This window comes from Cygnus olor, chromosome 12, assembly GCF_009769625.2.
Source record: "Cygnus olor isolate bCygOlo1 chromosome 12, bCygOlo1.pri.v2, whole genome shotgun sequence".
NCBI lineage: Eukaryota > Metazoa > Chordata > Aves > Anseriformes > Anatidae > Cygnus > Cygnus olor.
Window position 1 is genome coordinate 44,009 of NC_049180.1, and position 16,373 is coordinate 60,381.

The following is a 16,373-nucleotide window of genomic DNA, read 5'->3' on the forward strand; positions in this document are numbered from 1 at the left end:
CCGCCCCCCGCGCACGCGTGGCCTCAGGCCCCGCCCCCGGCGCGCGCGGGCAGCGGGGAGCGGCAGCTCCCGCGCAGGCGCACACAGAGACACAGAGGCACTCGCGCGGCAGACAGAGCTGCGTTTATTGACGACCCGCCCCGGGCGTCACACGGAGGTGCCTTCGGCAGGCCGGTCGGGCTGCGCCTCCTTCCTCTTGTCCTCCGGCTTCATGGCGGGGAAGAGCAGCACCTCCTGCGAAGACCGACACCCTCAGCGCGCGCCAGGCCCCCGGCCTGCAGAGCGCCGCGGCGCGCAAGTCTCGCGAGAGCCCGCCCCGGCACGCGGCCAGGAGCGGCGCTCGGCGGCTCGGGCGGCTTCCGGGGGCGGGGCAGCGCCCGCGGCTTCGGGCGGCTGCCGGCGGTCCGCCCGGCTGCTCCCCAGCCGCCCCCGCTAACATTTACCTTGATGTTACTGGAATCCGTGAGGAACATGGTGAAGCGATCGATTCCCATGCCCCAGCCAGCTGTAGGAGGAAGGCCGTACTCCAGTGCGGTGCAGAAGTTTTCATCAATAAACATGGCTTCATCATCACCTGCGGCCTTTGCCTAAACGAGAAAATAAGCGATAAAAGGCAGGGTCGTACAGAGCTCGATACTACCCGTTCTACTAGTTGCCATCAGAAAGGAGTATGTTTGTAGCAGCCATGTAACTGATAAAACCAAAGCCTTATGCAGCCACAAAAGTGAGTAACAAATGAGGGAAATTTCATCACCTGGAAAGAGCAAGCTGTGGAAGCTGGCTGTACAGGTGCTTCCAAATCAACTCTAAGCTCAACTTCTTTGTGATCTAGAATTTTCTTTTCTAGACAAACGCTCAGCCTCTTTGCTTCAGTAAAAGCAATCTCTGGAGGCAGATGGCAGCAGACCACAGTGGAATAAATTGCTTTCAAAAGCTTCTCAGGTTCTTTATCACTTCCAAATCCCCCTTCAGTGTTTGCAGAAACAACTAAGAACCAGAATCATTTGAATCACCAGCAATTGCTCCATGAAACAAAATTAAACAGTTGCTTTTTTCCTCTCTCAAGTAGAAAGATCAAAATCCCTGACACTGAGATAGTAATTAATACTTCTTACATAAATTGGCCCTAACAGCCTCCAAGTGCTAAAGGTGATGATAATAAAAATGCAGACTAGTTGACCCCCTCAAATTTACAAAATGTCAGTGTTGAAACAACTAACATTTTGGCATACATAGTTTCAAGAAAGACTCTCCCAAAGTATTAAAGTAAACTTTTCTGCCTGAATCTGAAATCCTGAAATGTGAACTGCCACCCTTTGACTCAATTTCCCCCTCAAGTTTTCAGGCAAATTTTCATTCAATACATACATAATCACAGGTCTGCAGAGACTAGCCATAATCAGACAACAAGGGCAAACAAACATACAGCAGACCCAAGGAGAAAGAAATCTTTAATAATATTCACAGTGACTGAACATTTTGAAATTTACTAACAAGTAAGTTAGTTAACATATTTTCCTGTTTTGGTAACTGTTTAATCCTCTCAGGTACTATGAAGCCATCAGAAACAGTAGGAATAACAGGAACTCTCTTTCTGCAGACCACACCACCTGACCTCAATCATGTGTGCACACACGCATCCATGTGCGTGTATATGTAATTAATAACAAAGCCAGTTTGAGCCCCTCCTTTCCCAGACTTATGCAGAGACACCTAGTGCTATCTATTTCCAGGCATAATAATTTCCAGTTTGCAGCTCTATTCTGTGAAACAATTTAAAAGTGTTCAGAGTTCTGAAAATTGGACTCAACATTCAAACTTTTACCGGACATGGAAATTTATTTAAGAAACTGGAAGTATGATGTTGTATGATTACACGAAGGCTTAATTGTGGAAAAATAACTCACTTTCAATCCAAGTAACACAGAGAAAACACTCTGCACATCTGCTTTTTTAAGATTAGTACTTCAGGTAGAAAAAAAGCGCATGCTATTCCAAAACCTAGCAGTGCTACTACAAACTAATCAACAGAAGAGTTTAGACGTGTTTACCTTAGAGCAAGGTTCCTTTAAAAGGAAGTAAGTTTTAATGACAGGCTTTCACTTGAGTGAGGAACACTCACTCAAAGTATTAACAACCCTTTTCAGCAGTACGGACTAGTGACAGATTTGGAATTAGACACAGAAAATACTCTTTACTTGCATGTCTAAATCATTGATTCACTATCAGCAAACACCCTACCTTGGCCTGATCCTCAAAAAGCTGCCGCTGCCGGAAAGGATCATTAAGTTCTGTGTACGCATTGCACACTTCCTTCTTCATCACAAAGAGTTCAAAACGTTCTGTTAGTCCCCGATGAGCGCGATGCCTACATCAAGAAGGCAAATCAACCACACCTTAAAATAAATAGCTTTACAAAAGCAATAGAGCACATACATGACTTCAGGAAGTCTACCCACATTTAGCAGTAACAGCTGTCAAAACTTTAAACTACTCAGTATGAGCACACCTGTTCTCTGGACGCTGGCTTCAAAGTTCAAGAACCAACACCTACCTGGATTGGTGTAAGAACTAACAAACTAGTATGTAACACCAGTATCCCCTGTTCACACGTGACTTTTTGTTTTTAATAAAGCAGGAGTAGACGATTATTGACAGTTACATACTAACTGTGTCTCGTACTCTTACCATTTGGCTAGAGGACTCATGATCTGAGGGTGATCACAGATGAATGTTGGGTTGATACAAGTGACTTCCAGAAATTCACCGACTAACTGGGAAAACAAAAGCAAAACTTGTGCAGAGTACAATAGCACTTTCCAGCACTGCCTTTCCCAAACATCTTATTTCCTTCTCTTCAGTACTGAAGAATGTACCATAAAAGTGAGAAGTTTCTCAACTAATAATGCTTAATCATGGTAATGTTCTCATTAATAGAGCACATATGTCCTAGCTGGATAAGAAACAATGACATAGCTGGGTTTTTTTCTGCTGCTTTTCTTATTGGCCTTTGTTATGATGTGCAAATGAAATTATGTTACTATTTTTGTTAACAGGTTCTATAAGGCAATATGCTGGGTACAAAGGAAAAGACTTAATACAGTTGATAAAAGAACTATATGGGAAACCTACCAGTTTGATAAGATACATACAAACAAACAGATCTCTTGAAAAAAAATTGACATAAAGATAAAGCAGATTTTTAGGGGCACAGGAAAACATTTTTTATGCTAAAATTCTCTAGATCTCATATTAAGCAGGTATCAGTCAACTACATTTTAGTGCAGACAATAGGATTTTGATCCAACAAGTTTTACCACTGTCATAAAGAAACAGCTTTAGCCCATGTCAGTGTATTTTGTCACATGCAGCTAAACTTGTTCTGAAGAGACTTCTATTGATACAGATAGATCCTGAAAGATGTTAGGACTATCAGAAAATCACTGTTACTTACTCTGTCAAGAAGCCGGGCTGTTGTCCTGGGAGGTGGACACTCAACATTTCTTGCCACACAAAGGTCATCAAAGAACCTGCGAGTTTCTAACACAGTTGTAGACAAAAAATTAGAAAAGCCATCCAGGCAGCCACATCTTTTCTTCCTGCATTCTTCAAAATGTTTTAGAGTGGTTCTTTAAATCTCGACAGTGGAAAACATTAATAGCAGAAATCATCATGGAAAATATTAGCTCAAATGTCAATTTCAAACACTACAAAAGTAGTGGTTTTTTTGTTTGTTTGTTTTTTGTTTTTAATCAGCTTACATTAAAATCTAAGTTATTTTGCATTTCAGAAACTCAGAAAATAGTTACATACAATCCCGCATCATAACTGTCAGGTGTTATTATTTAAAACAAAACAAAACAAAAACAAAACAAACAAACAAAAAAAAGCACTAAAAAGCATATGAACTTGTTTCCTTACAAATTATGATTTCAAGAATAAAATAGCAGATACACACACTTTGAAGAATGCCCAAAATAATCTTACTCCTAACCTATGACACAGGCATGAAGACTCAATTGCACAAAAGATGGAAGAAGTAAGAAACAAAAAGCTGTGTTTCTTTAACAGATCAAGGACTCCTCAGATTACGTCTTCTGAGTATACAGCATTATATATACTCCACAAAGGAAGAGGCGAAAGAGTCAGAACTTGCTAGAAACCGCATGGCACGAAGGCTTCATTTCATTCTGGATTCTCGTGTAACAGATAAAACAAGAGCAAGTCAATCCCATGTACTGATACCACTTCAAAAAAGTAGCTGACAGACTGCAGGCTGAGGACTTCAAATCTTTGCTGTGTGTGTGTTAAGTAAGAATAACAGGACATGCATAAACACCATCTAACCTTCAGTTTCAAAGGACTCGGCTGATGGAAATTTCACTCCTAGAACCTTTTCCAATTCATCCACCATGCTAATGCGTCGGAAGGGAAGGGTAAAATCTATCTCATATGCCTGTCCATCCTGACCATCTGGATGATAAGTGATCTTGTAGCTTCCAGTAATATGTTTCACCATCCCTACAAGAGTATAGAAGAGAGTACACAACATAGTATAAAATTCTTTCTGGAGATTCTTCTTTTTTAATTAATATCGCATATGTCACCTGAAAGCAACTTCTCTGTAATTTCCATCAAGTCATGGTAGTCCGCATAAGCCATATAGAATTCACAAGTTGTGAACTCAGGGTTGTGAGTCAAATCAATTCCTTCATTCCGGAACTGACGCCCAATTTCATATACTCTGTCCAAGCCTCCAACCACCACCATCTAAACAAAAGGAAATTCTAGTAAATACTAACGTTTTCAAAGAACTGAGAAGAGCTCATACAAACATAACTGCAACATGACCTGAAAAATCTGATTCAAGATTCATTTCGTTTCCACTAATCCACTGAGTCTACTGTTCTTCAGGAATAATCCTAATGTATTTATTTATTTGTTTGTTTGTTTGTTTTTAAAGAATGAGATGTGCCCTTGCCGCTAAGAAGGCTAATAGCGCTCTTGGCTGCACTAGGCAAAGTATTGCCAGCAGGTCAGGGGAGGTGATCCTTCCTTTCCACTCAGCACTAGCGAGGCAACACCTGGAGTACTGTGTCCAGTTCTAGACCCCAGTGCAACAGAGACACAGTCACACTGGAGAGAGTCCATTGAAGGGCCACTAAGATGAATTAGGGAACACTTCTGCAATGAGGAAAGGCTGAGAAGGATGGGACTGTCTAGGCTAGACAAGGCTCCAGGGGAAATCTTATTAATATATATAAATAACTGAAGAAAGAATGTGAAGATGGAGCCAGGCTCACTTCAATGGTGCCCAGTGACAAGAAAAGAAACAAACAAACTGGAATACAGGAGGCTCCATCTGAGTATCAGGTAGCTTTTGTATCGTGTGGTTGACTGAGCACGGGCACAGTCTGCCCAGAGAGGTTGTTAAATCGCCTCTTTGGAGATATTCAGAAGCTGTCTGGATACGGTCCTGGACAACTTGCTCTACGTGGCCCTGCTTGAATAGGGTGTTTGGACAGATGACCTCCAGAGGCCCCTTCCAACCTCAACCATCCTGTGATTCTGTGAGATCACAACAGGCTGGAGAATATAGGATTAACCATGAGGGGCTAGTATTTTACCTTATGGTAAAGCTCCGGAGCAATTCTCATATATAAATTCATATCAAGCTCATTGTGGTATGTGATAAAAGGTCTTGCCATGGCTCCACCTGGAATTATATTCATCATAGGAGTTTCAATCTGTAAAATAGTAACAAAATAACGGAATTTAACATTGACATAAATATTTCCAGGCTCCTCCTCAATACCTACCCTGCTTTCATCCTTAGGGTATTTCTGTTTCCACAGCAGAACTCTGTTAAACAAGAAAACAACCAACCACAGCTAGCCCTGATGAAAAAATCTCTGCATTTCATTTAGTCCTTGACATTCCAGTATATGAAAACAATTCTGTAGTAAAGGCCATTTCTCCCGTGCAGTCAATAATATTGCAAAGAATATACGCTATCAACTACAAGAGAAACAGACTTAAGTTCAACATCAAATTCAGGGAAAGAAGAACCTGACAGGCAAGTAACAAAATAAAGATGACCTTTGGAAAAATGGAACGGCAGAATGATTTACAAATCAAACCTCAGCCCCGTACTCAGAGTACAGGTGAAAGTGGCAAAACAATACAACCAGCTCCTCCTTTATAAGTCTGCCCAAGTGATAAAAATGATTTTCTAATTGATTCTGTGGGAGATAAGCTATTTAATCTGCTGTGCTGACATACAGGCTTGGCTTACACATCAGCATGAAGAACTTCAGGATGCCTGCTATATCCTCATACCTCACTACCAACAAGAATTAATCTCCTGTTAGTAACCTCAAATCATGAAAACAGGTATTTCATAATTCACAACAGAACTATTTATAGCAGTGAAGAAGAGGAACTACAATGAGACTCAGGGCTTCCGGGAAAGAACAAAGATCAGAGCAAAACCAGAAGCTGATGTGTGATAACGACAGAACAAGAACACAGCTAGAACTTGAAAAAGAGGAGGAACGTTCTAAGATATGTATTAATATAGGTCTCTAAACAAGTATTTTGAATTAATGGCTTTCTCCAAACACATCTGCACTATAAATCAGGCTGAGCTTCAGAAAACAGAAAGCAGCGAGCATCCCCGACAGTACTGGAATCAGAAATGCAGTTTAACTTCGGAGCATTGAACTGACTGCAAACAAGGCCTGACAGTAACCTGGAGAGCACGGTACAATACCTATGACAGTTCAGCTGCATTTTTCTCAAAATCAAGCTAGTATCTGCCCATGGTATGACACTACATCATGCCATATGGACACTAATGACTCAGCATTGACTCGTGCATCTCTACATCGCAGACCATTCCCTGACTCCTCTGCCTTTTATTTTGTTCATGTATTTACACTTTGCATAAATTGAGAAGGACTCTCATGGTTCTCTTTCATCAAATTGTCAAAATAGTATAATTTGTAACTACTAGACTAAAAGAAAAAAAAAAAAAAATCGAAGAAAGATTTTAAAGCCATTACATGGCAAGACAGAGATGACATAGCACAGGTTCCGACTGCTTCATCCTTCCTCTGCTCTCAAAAAACTCCATTGGCAGATTTTGCAGATTCGGCTGATAAACTCTTAATGGAACTATATTAAGTTCTCATCTCTTTGCTAACTGTAAAGTACTACTAAGAATCTGGACGCAACAGAGAGCAGAGCTAGTATTATTTTCTAATATACTACTCTTCAAGAGAACTTAAGATAAAATTAATTTTACTTACAGGAAGTAAAACCTGCATTTACCTCCAGAAGCAAAATGCCATTGCAAAGATCTCACTTCTACCTTATGTTACTGAAATAAGGAAAAGACAACAGTAGTTTGAAGTACTACCTTGATAAATGTTTTCTGAATCACAGGCTACCAACTGAGCAATAGTCTTAACTTTAAAAAGAGAGGAAAAAAAAAAACAGCTCCTGTTACCTGAAACTGATAAACACACCGTGTTGAAGTAATTGCTCTCACTCTACAAATATTTCGCATGTGAGCCTGAATATACGGTATCCCTGAAGCTGAGAAACCCCAAACACATTGAGTATGCAGACAGAAACAAACGATAAAGCCTTACCTCTAGGAAGCCCAATTCATCTAGAAAGCTCCGGATATATGTCACAATCTTTGCACGGGTTATAAATTTTTGCCTCACATAATCATTAAGAATTAAATCCAAGTATCTCTGACGATATCTAGTTTCCTGAAAAGAACAAATATTTTTAGAACAAGCTAGACAAAATGTACTGCCAAAGAAAAAAGTACCAAAACAAGATGAATGGCTCTTTGTTCACTGGTACCATCAGCAGATATAAAAGGTCATCCATTCAGAACTACCTGTCAAATCACCTCCAAGAGTCACAGGTATGGCAGGTACCTTACCTTATCTTTGAGGCCAAAGTGAAGATGAGGCAACATGTGCAGGCATGGAGACAACAGAATTATTTCATAAGGTATAATACTCAGTTCCCCTTTCTTTGTTTTCCCGGGATTTCCTTCTACACCAATAATGTCCCCACGACGCAGCTTGTTGTTAATACAGAAATATTCTTCCTCAGATTTATAAAGCCTGTAATTACAAAAAAAAAAAAAAAAAAGTGGTTTTGCTTGAAGTTCAACGTTCCAACTGTCCTGCAAGTCTCTCCTCAGGCCAAATTCTTAAAAACAAGAATTCTTCTAAGAAGAAAGCCGTATATAACAGCCTACGCAAAACGCTACCTGCCTACCTAAGCCAATCCCTAGCCGAACAGCTTAGCTAAGGCGATGAAAGAACTGGATGCCCAAATACACGTTTCTAAGTCCTAGAGCACAGTTCAGTTTAGAATGCTACTGGGAATACTTCTACTTACCTGGAATTTGCCATGACCTGCAACTTGACTCCTTCACCACGAAGATCATAGAAAATCAGTTTCCCTCCAGAGGCACGCTTTGCGTGGATTCGACCTAAATACCAAAAGCATGCAGAACACTGAGAAACATGTCCCTAACAGAAGGGCACAAGGGCAAAAGCCACAATATTACCACCACCAGTAAAAAAGACCGTTAGTTCTGAACTGATCACTAAATGTGGAACAGAAGCAGTTAATGTCTCAAAACTAACACGACTGCACAAAAGTTCACATGAGCTTTGGGTCCTGGAGCAAAAATCACAATCTAATGGTATACTTATAATGTATGTTGCAACAATCCACTCAGTCTGAAAGCCTGTCCTGAATAGTATAACACTGCTACAGACTTAGCTTCATGACTAAGAGGATCAGCAAAATTTGAAAACAGACCACCCCATCTCTAAAACCAGCTACAACTTAGCTCTGAAAAGCAACAGACTATCCTTCTGTATTCCAGACTAGCTTTTACCTGCCACTCTCACTGTAATGTCTGTCAGGTGATCTCCTGGCTGCAAGTGATGGTATTTCTCTATAAAATCTGAGAGAGATAAGTCTACGTGGAATTTGTGGGGATAAGGATCTTCATTGGTGCCCTGCAGCTGCTGGATTGCTTGGCTACGGATCTTGTAGTATTGCTGTAACAAGAAACAAACAAGACCGAATGATTTTATTAGAATCTTAAAGTATTTTACATGTTAAAACACTGCTACCCTGACTTAGGAATATGTATCTCTCTCCCCCTTTTAACCATTTAGTTCATTCAGAATAAAAATCAAATGTAAATCAACAATATTTATTCTCAAAACAGTAATAAGCACAAGGCCAGATTCTCACATTTGGATCCAAGTTTTCCTCATCGGCACCAATGTTATTCTCGGAGTCAGAAGTCAAGGAAGGCTTATTTGAATGCTTTTCACTTTGCTCTTTCTGCTTTGCCTCTTTTTCGGCTATTTTTCTTTCAGCCTTCAAACGCCTCTTCAGCTCGCTGTAAAACAGGAGGAAAACAGATGCAGCAGGTACTTTGATACTTGTATGGGGAAGCACTTGGCCAGATTCTACTAAAACCTTACTGTAAAAATAGCCCTGTCATTTCCCTTACTCTGCCCTAAAGTCAAAATAATACTTAAGCGTGTTTAAGCGTTTCCTTCTCTGAAGGCTTTTAGTTCATTCCTTAAGAGACACAAATACTCAGAGAAAACTAAAGCTGAATTAAGTATTGTGTAAACAGACCTTGAGGATGCGTTCCCTGGGAGCCCAAGGATCCTCTGCAGGCCCCCTTATAAGAGCCTTCACAGAAGCAGAGCTACGCCACGCAGCAGGTAGGTGAAACAAGGCAAACTCTCCACCGGTTAAAGTCAGGCTCTACTTCAGATTCCCGCTGCCGCCTTCGCGGCCCGCTCCCCGTGGACCACAGGGCCCCATAGGCCCCGGCCCCGCCGGCCGAGACTTCATGAGGAAAGAGGCGGGCCCGGCCAGATCGCAAAGCACCGACCTGCTTTGGTCATGAAGTGCCTGGCGCCATCGGAGCGCGGGCGCGGCCCTCCAGGCCCAGCCGCGGAGCCGCGCAGCGGCGGGGCTCAGCATGGCGCGCTCCAACGGATCACCTGGCGGCACACGCCGGACGCTCGCTTAGCTCAGCTCAGCTCAGCTCGCCTCGCTTCGCCTCGCTTCAGTTGCCCTGCCCGGCCCGGCCCTGCCCGCCCACCCTCACTTTTTACTGAGGCGCGGCTCAGCGTCCCCCGCATCGCAAGCCCGCTCCGCTGCGGTCGCCATCGTCGCTGCTCCCGCGGCGCTTCCGGTACCGCGGCGCCTGCGCGCCAGGGGCGGCGATGGCGGCGGGCGGGAACGCGGCGGCGGGGCGGTCGCGGCGGCTGTTCCTCTGGGACGACGGGAGACCGATGCGGTTCTACGTGCGGCCCGGGCTGACCAAGCTGCGCCTGGCGCCCCTGCTGCTGGCGGGCGGCGGGCGGCTGTGCCGCATCCAGGAGCCGGGCGCCGTGCTCTTGGCGCAGCCCGGCGAGGTGGTGCCCGGCGGGGCCGTCTCCGCCGAGTACGTGACGGAGTGCGTGGAGCGCAACCAGCGCCTGCCGCTGGAGCCCTTCCGGCTGCCCGCCGCGCCGCCCGCGCCGCCCGCCGCCTCGCCGCGCGGCCGCCTCGCCTTCACGGAGGCGGAGGACGCGGCGCTGCTGCAGGCCGTGCGCGGGCGGGGCGGGAGGCGGGTGGGCGGCAGGACGCTGTGGAAGGAGCTGGAGCGCGCCGGCCTGACGCGGCACACCTGGCAGGCCATGCGCGACCGCTACCTGCGGCACCTGAGGCCGCTGCACGGGGGTGAGCTGGGGACGGCCGACGGGGGGCGGGGTGGGTCGCGGCGGCGGCCCGGGCCCGGCAGCCATTGCCCGCCTCTTCCCGCAGAGCCCCAGCAGGCGGAGGAGGAGCGCGCACAAGGCATGGGCATTTTCGAGGCAGCGAACCGGGAGTTTGAAAGCGACGAGGTGAGCGTCGGCGGCCGGCCCGGGAGCGGGTCCCCGCGGCCGGCGGCGGGGCCGCAGCCGCTGCTGTGCCGTTGAGAGTGAGCTGCGCGCAGCAGCCCTGGCTGCCACGCAACGGCTTTCCCATGCTGTAGCTCAGTTAAATTCTTGAACTGCTTTGCACCGTGATACCCCTTTGGCTATGGTGAAATGGGAGCTTCGTGTGAGGTGTGAACTATGTGGCTTGTGATGAGCAGCATCTCACTGTAGCACGTGCAGTAGGGCCCATTTGTGTAGCTTGATTCTCTGCCCAAAGTTCAGCTGAGGAGATTATTGTGACTGTTACATGCTATGATGTGTTAAGAGCTGTATTGGCAGCTTTTACCTTGGGCATAAAATGTTCACGCAGTTGCATTAACGTTTATCTTTGCTTTTTGTACTTAGGTTGTTCAAATGGGGAGGTTCAGGCTGGATATTGGGAAAAGGTTTTTCACCCAGAGGGTGGTCAGGCACTGGAACAGGCTCCCTAGGGAAGTGGTCACAGCACCGAGTCTGCCCGAGTTCAAGAAGCGTTTGGAAAACACTCGGACACATGGTCTGATTTTTGGGGGGCTGGTTCTGTGGGAACGCAGAAGTTGGACTCAATGAACCTTGTGGGTCCCTTCCAACTCAGATATTCTATGATCCTTTGAAATATTCCCTTATATGTCATGCTTTTCTGTGATCTTGTATATCCTTGTTAACATATATTGCTTCACTTCAGTCACTGAATTTCAATGTGTCCAGTAATTAGAATGTGTCTTTATATGTTATAGAAAGTCATGGTGGAAGATAGTGATCACAGGGTAGCAGTAATAACAGAAGCTTGCTGGAAAATATACCTAACTGATGATTCCTCTTACTTTTAGTCAGGAAGTGACACCTCAGATGCTCTAGAAGAACTTCCTACACAAGTTGGAGGGGGAAAGTCTCCACGTGAAATGGCAGCTGGTTTGAAGACTGGTATGGAGGACTGTGCTTTCCCTGGCACTCAATTACAAAGGGAAGACAGACCAAGAAGCACTTGCTCTTCTTCCAGTGTGGTGGGAGAAGTAGTGAAAACTATGCAGCACTTCATGGAAAGGTTTAACGTGGACCTGTTCACTGTTACACAGGCCTTTCTGAAAAACACTGGTGAAGTGGAGACTACATCATACTTTCTGCAGACAGGGCAGCGTTTGGATGGATATCCTGTGTGGAGCAGAGAGGACGATTTAGAATTGCAAAAGGATGATGAGCATGTCAGAAGTAAATTGATAGCAAAATTTGGAGCTGAAAATGTAGCAAAGCGAGTAGCATTTAGGAAAAGTTAGATAGTAAAGTAAATGGAAATGACTGTTCTGGTACAGTGGCAAAAACTTAATAAAAGCAAGGTCACTTCAGAAATGCAAATGTGATGGAGAATGTTATTTCTGAAACTTTACGACAGTATATGCTTTAAAATAACTTCTATAAAAGGCTGATTTTGTATTTTTTTAAATGCAGAGTATACTGAACATTTAAAAGTAGAAAATGATGAAGACAGAGATCCTGTCCAGTATTAAGTTTTCTCAGTGAAAATTTGCTTTAAGCTATATTTACTATATAAGCCATCTGACAGCTTGGCCTGTACTTTACTGTATGTAGAGGATTTTGAATGAGGCTTGCTCCAAAGTGAGACAGACTCTCATTAAATACTAAAACCACTGTCTTATTAGTGCATGATATCAACCTCCTTTCTGTTACATGTATCATTTCAGAATGCTGTGGATGATCATCTAGGAACACACTCTGCCAGCTGTTTTCACTACCTTATGTTTTTGTTAATGGACCTTGATTAGTAGCTGACATGCAGAAATGATACCAGTGAAAGTGTAACTGTCCAAAAAGAGGGTCAAGAGCACTCATGTTAGAAGATGTATTTGAGGCGCTCAGTCTCATAAATAAATGCTGAGATCTGGGAACGACCAAAAAGTTCACCAGGACATCGTAATACTGTTTCATGTTACGGAGATCTCGGTTAAAATCTCAAGCAAGTATGCAGTCATCTCAATTTTTGTTAACAACTTTCAACAGGTGTTTTCCAGTACTAATATTGCAGGATTTGTTTAACAACATTAAATTTACCATCTGTCCTTGTGATTTCAAAAACGATTAGTTCTCCCCCAGTTACAGGTTGAAGAGTCCCAAGTCTTCAGTCTAGGCAAAGTAGCACTTCTGCTTAGACTGACCATGTAGTCTAGTTTGAAAAAGTAGAACAGCTTTCAGGGTCACATGCTGTAGTTCTGTCTAGCTGTATCCATCTCAGACTTGAAGTCAAAAATGTGCTCAGAGTTAATTTAGGTATCTTTCAGTTGTGTAACATCTGAGGGAGAGAGAAAATAATTTCTAATATATGGTCACAATCTAAAAAAAGTCAGTACATACAGCTTGAAATTGTGTTCTGGTCTCTATTATTATTTAAACAATCACTTGAAACAACAGCTGGGCACCAGTAATTTATAACTCCTGTTAATCTGGAATTAGGTCATCCTTTTAGTGAAGTAAAATGGGTTTATAAAAGCAAAGGTTGATTTTTTTTTCAGAATTAACAACACTTTTTTTTAAAGAGTCATTCAGAGTTGTTGCTTACTGCACTGTGGTACTCAGTAAAATTAAGTCGAATTAGGAAATTGCTAGTTTTAAGACATCCAGATTATTATTGAAAGTCAACGATACCTTAGTATAATGAAATTTCTATTTCAGAAAACCAATGTACTGAAGCATTCACTGACTGACTTGTAATGTTGACCACTGTTAACCAAATAAATGCCAAAACTTTTAAGACTGTGCAGCGTTCTACTAGACAGGTCATTTCCTGCTGAAACAGTTAGAATGGTTTGGTACATTCATGCTGCTCAGACTGGTTCGTTGGAACTTGTGGGGAAGACCAGACAAGCACTTAACAGGAGACTGCAAGATAACATAGTAAATAAGGTAGTAAGATTTAACAACAACAGAAACTTTTACGTCTGGATTCAAAATCCAATCAGTGCTGATAGCCAAGCTCAAGAGCATGAGACCCTCCTGCAGCCAAAAGCTCCCATTCCAGCTTATGTGGTGTACCTTAACAGCACCATAGCCTCACAATTCAATGAAATCATCTTGTGTAACCAAAACTACTCAAGCTCAAAGTGAGAGGTAGAACACCTCTAATGGCTGCAGCATAAAAAAGATCTGGTGTAAGGCCTACTGTATCTTTTATAATTACTATTTTTACCTGCTTTGTGACATTTCTTTTGAGAATGAGCTTGTCTTTTTCTGGGCAATTAGTCAGACCTGCAATGCTGATTTCTGAGTCAGTATATTGTGCTTTTACCTTTGCAAAACCATGCAAAGAAATTGTCTAATTTCCATATGCACTTAGTGGTCTCTTTAGGTATGGGATCTGGATAAGAAGACAAAAAAAGCATAGCTTATTCCAGGTGGCCCTCTTTCATCTGTTCTAAACTCGTGAAAAGCACTGCTTATCCACAGATACATTCTTTCCTGTGCAAGCGCATAGGTCTAGGTCTCTTCGTTGCTCATTTCTATCTCCATATCCTGGAGATGTCACTATATCACACGGTTCTGGTTCAAAGTATTCTGGCTCTGCCTTCTCTCGTGATAAAAATAATTTCTCTGCTTTGTTTTACCAAGGACACAGTTATAGTCCTTTGGCTATGAGACATGTTGTCTTTCCACATTCATATTGGGGGCCCTGTACTATTATATTAGGAACACTTTCTGTAGCCCAAGGAAGTATACATGCATCTTCCTTATATAACTGCCTGGAGCAGCTATATTTGTAAACTTGGAAGAATGAGCAGAGTGACAATGCAAGTGCCAGAATTTTGAGTTAAAGACAAACTTAAAGGCAGATAGTATTCGGTCTGCAATCCATTGTCTGGAGTTTGGGTATTTCCTATTTGCTGCCTTTCAGAATTAGACAGCATTCATCAATATCATGAAGAACTGATTGTATGCACTAGGTTGGAGAGCAACAGACAGGAATACACAAGAGTTAGTTTCTAAACATCTCCTTGACTAGTGGGTTTGCCATCCTACACTTTATTGGTATAAAAGCTAAGTTTGCTCTTCTGAACTTGTAGAATATATACTTGACATTTGTTTCTAAATAGACTGCAACAATCTTTACTTATGCATGTGCCAAAGGATGTAGCCATAGTTTTATCAGTCATACTGTCTTGAAAGTTTGCCCATATCATCTTACCTGCTGCTGGCCAGCTGTACTCCTACTAGCTCCCTTGCTGGTAGGTTAGCTAACTTCTACTTACCCCTTCCTGCTCCATAGTTGGTCCTGCAGCTCCCTTCTTAACTGCTGCAGGATGGTCTCTTACCCCAAAGAGCTGTGCAGGATCTGGAATGCTGATGCCTGCTCAAGTGGAGTTGATGACAGAGCTGCTTCTGGTCTGGGAAGCCATCCCTCTTCTCTAGACTTCTACTCTTGGTGGTCCCAGAGCTCTTGACTTGGGATGGCTCATTAGTTTATTCCGTAATTGCAGTCTAGCTAGCAGCTACTTAGTTTTGCTAACCAATATAACTGCTCAGTGTTTGTAAGATTACTTTCCCTGCTTTCCTCAGCAGAACCAAAACATCAAACTTTCATTAAGTCTCTGCTATAACAGCAACAACAACAACCAGCTGCTGTGAATGTATCAGAAGAGCCTTTTGCCTGCTATTGGAGACTGCTAATCAGTCAAGGTTAAGCCTCCTCTGTCACCCTTCAAACACAATACAAAGAGCCTGGACACTGTTTCTTGCCTATACACCTTTAAACCCTTGTGGAGGGCCACAAAAATGATATGGGGCCTGGAGCATCTGCCCTATGAGGAAAGGCTGAGAGACCTGGGTCTGTTCAGCCTTGAGAAAAGAAGACTGAGAGGGGATCTTATCAATGTTTACAAATACCTGAAGTGTGGGAGACAAAGGAATATGGCCAACATCTTTTCAGTGGTTTGTGGGGACAGGACAAGGGGCAATGGCCTGAAAAATGGAGCACAGGAAGTGCCGCACCAACATGCGAAAGAACTTCTTCACGGTGACGGAGCACTGGAACAGGCTGCCCAAGGAGGTTGTTGAGTCTCCTTCTCTGGAGATATTCAAGACCCTCCTGGATGCCTACCTGGGCAACCTGCTCTAGGGAACCTGCTTTGGCAGGGGGGTTGGACCCGATGATCTCTCGAGGTCCTTTTCAACCCCTACAATTCTGTGATTCTGTAAAACATGAATACAGTCACTAGAGAACTGTGAAGACATTTATATTCCTGGCAATACTGCAAAACAGTACAGGCCTTGGGAAAGGGTTGTAAGGAGAGCAGGGATACCTTATGCTTGTCCCCATTTATGTGGCACATGATGCAAAGACAAGCAATTAACAGC

General features: G+C 43.4%; 2 protein-coding genes across 4 annotated transcripts; one reads left to right on the forward strand and one right to left on the reverse strand.

The window, feature by feature from the left end:
- Window positions 1-109: 109 nt before the first annotated feature.
- KARS1 (lysyl-tRNA synthetase 1) lies at window positions 110-10,370 on the reverse strand. 3 transcript variants are annotated; one of them, XM_040571057.1, is made up of 14 exons: window positions 10,178-10,370; window positions 9,301-9,451; window positions 8,936-9,101; window positions 8,428-8,521; window positions 7,961-8,147; window positions 7,656-7,781; window positions 5,628-5,747; window positions 4,608-4,770; window positions 4,348-4,521; window positions 3,455-3,540; window positions 2,689-2,774; window positions 2,242-2,368; window positions 444-587; window positions 110-234 (listed from the first exon to the last, which is right to left on the reverse strand). In XM_040571057.1, exons 1-14 carry the CDS (start codon window positions 10,237-10,239, stop codon window positions 148-150), a joined length of 1,773 nt encoding a protein of 590 aa, XP_040426991.1. In that variant the 5' UTR covers window positions 10,240-10,370; the 3' UTR covers window positions 110-147. The 3 variants fall into 3 exon arrangements, with proteins under 3 accessions (XP_040426991.1, XP_040426990.1, XP_040426992.1); XM_040571056.1 differs by having other exon boundaries at window positions 9,959-10,276; XM_040571058.1 differs by lacking the exon at window positions 10,178-10,370 and adding an exon at window positions 9,697-9,715.
- LOC121076599 (TERF2 interacting protein) lies at window positions 10,296-13,769 on the forward strand. Its single transcript, XM_040571070.1, has 3 exons — window positions 10,296-10,794; window positions 10,879-10,958; window positions 11,843-13,769. The coding sequence occupies exons 1-3, from the start codon at window positions 10,296-10,298 to the stop codon at window positions 12,284-12,286; spliced, it is 1,023 nt and encodes a 340-aa protein (XP_040427004.1). The 3' UTR covers window positions 12,287-13,769.
- The last annotated feature ends 2,604 nt before the right edge of the window (window positions 13,770-16,373 follow it).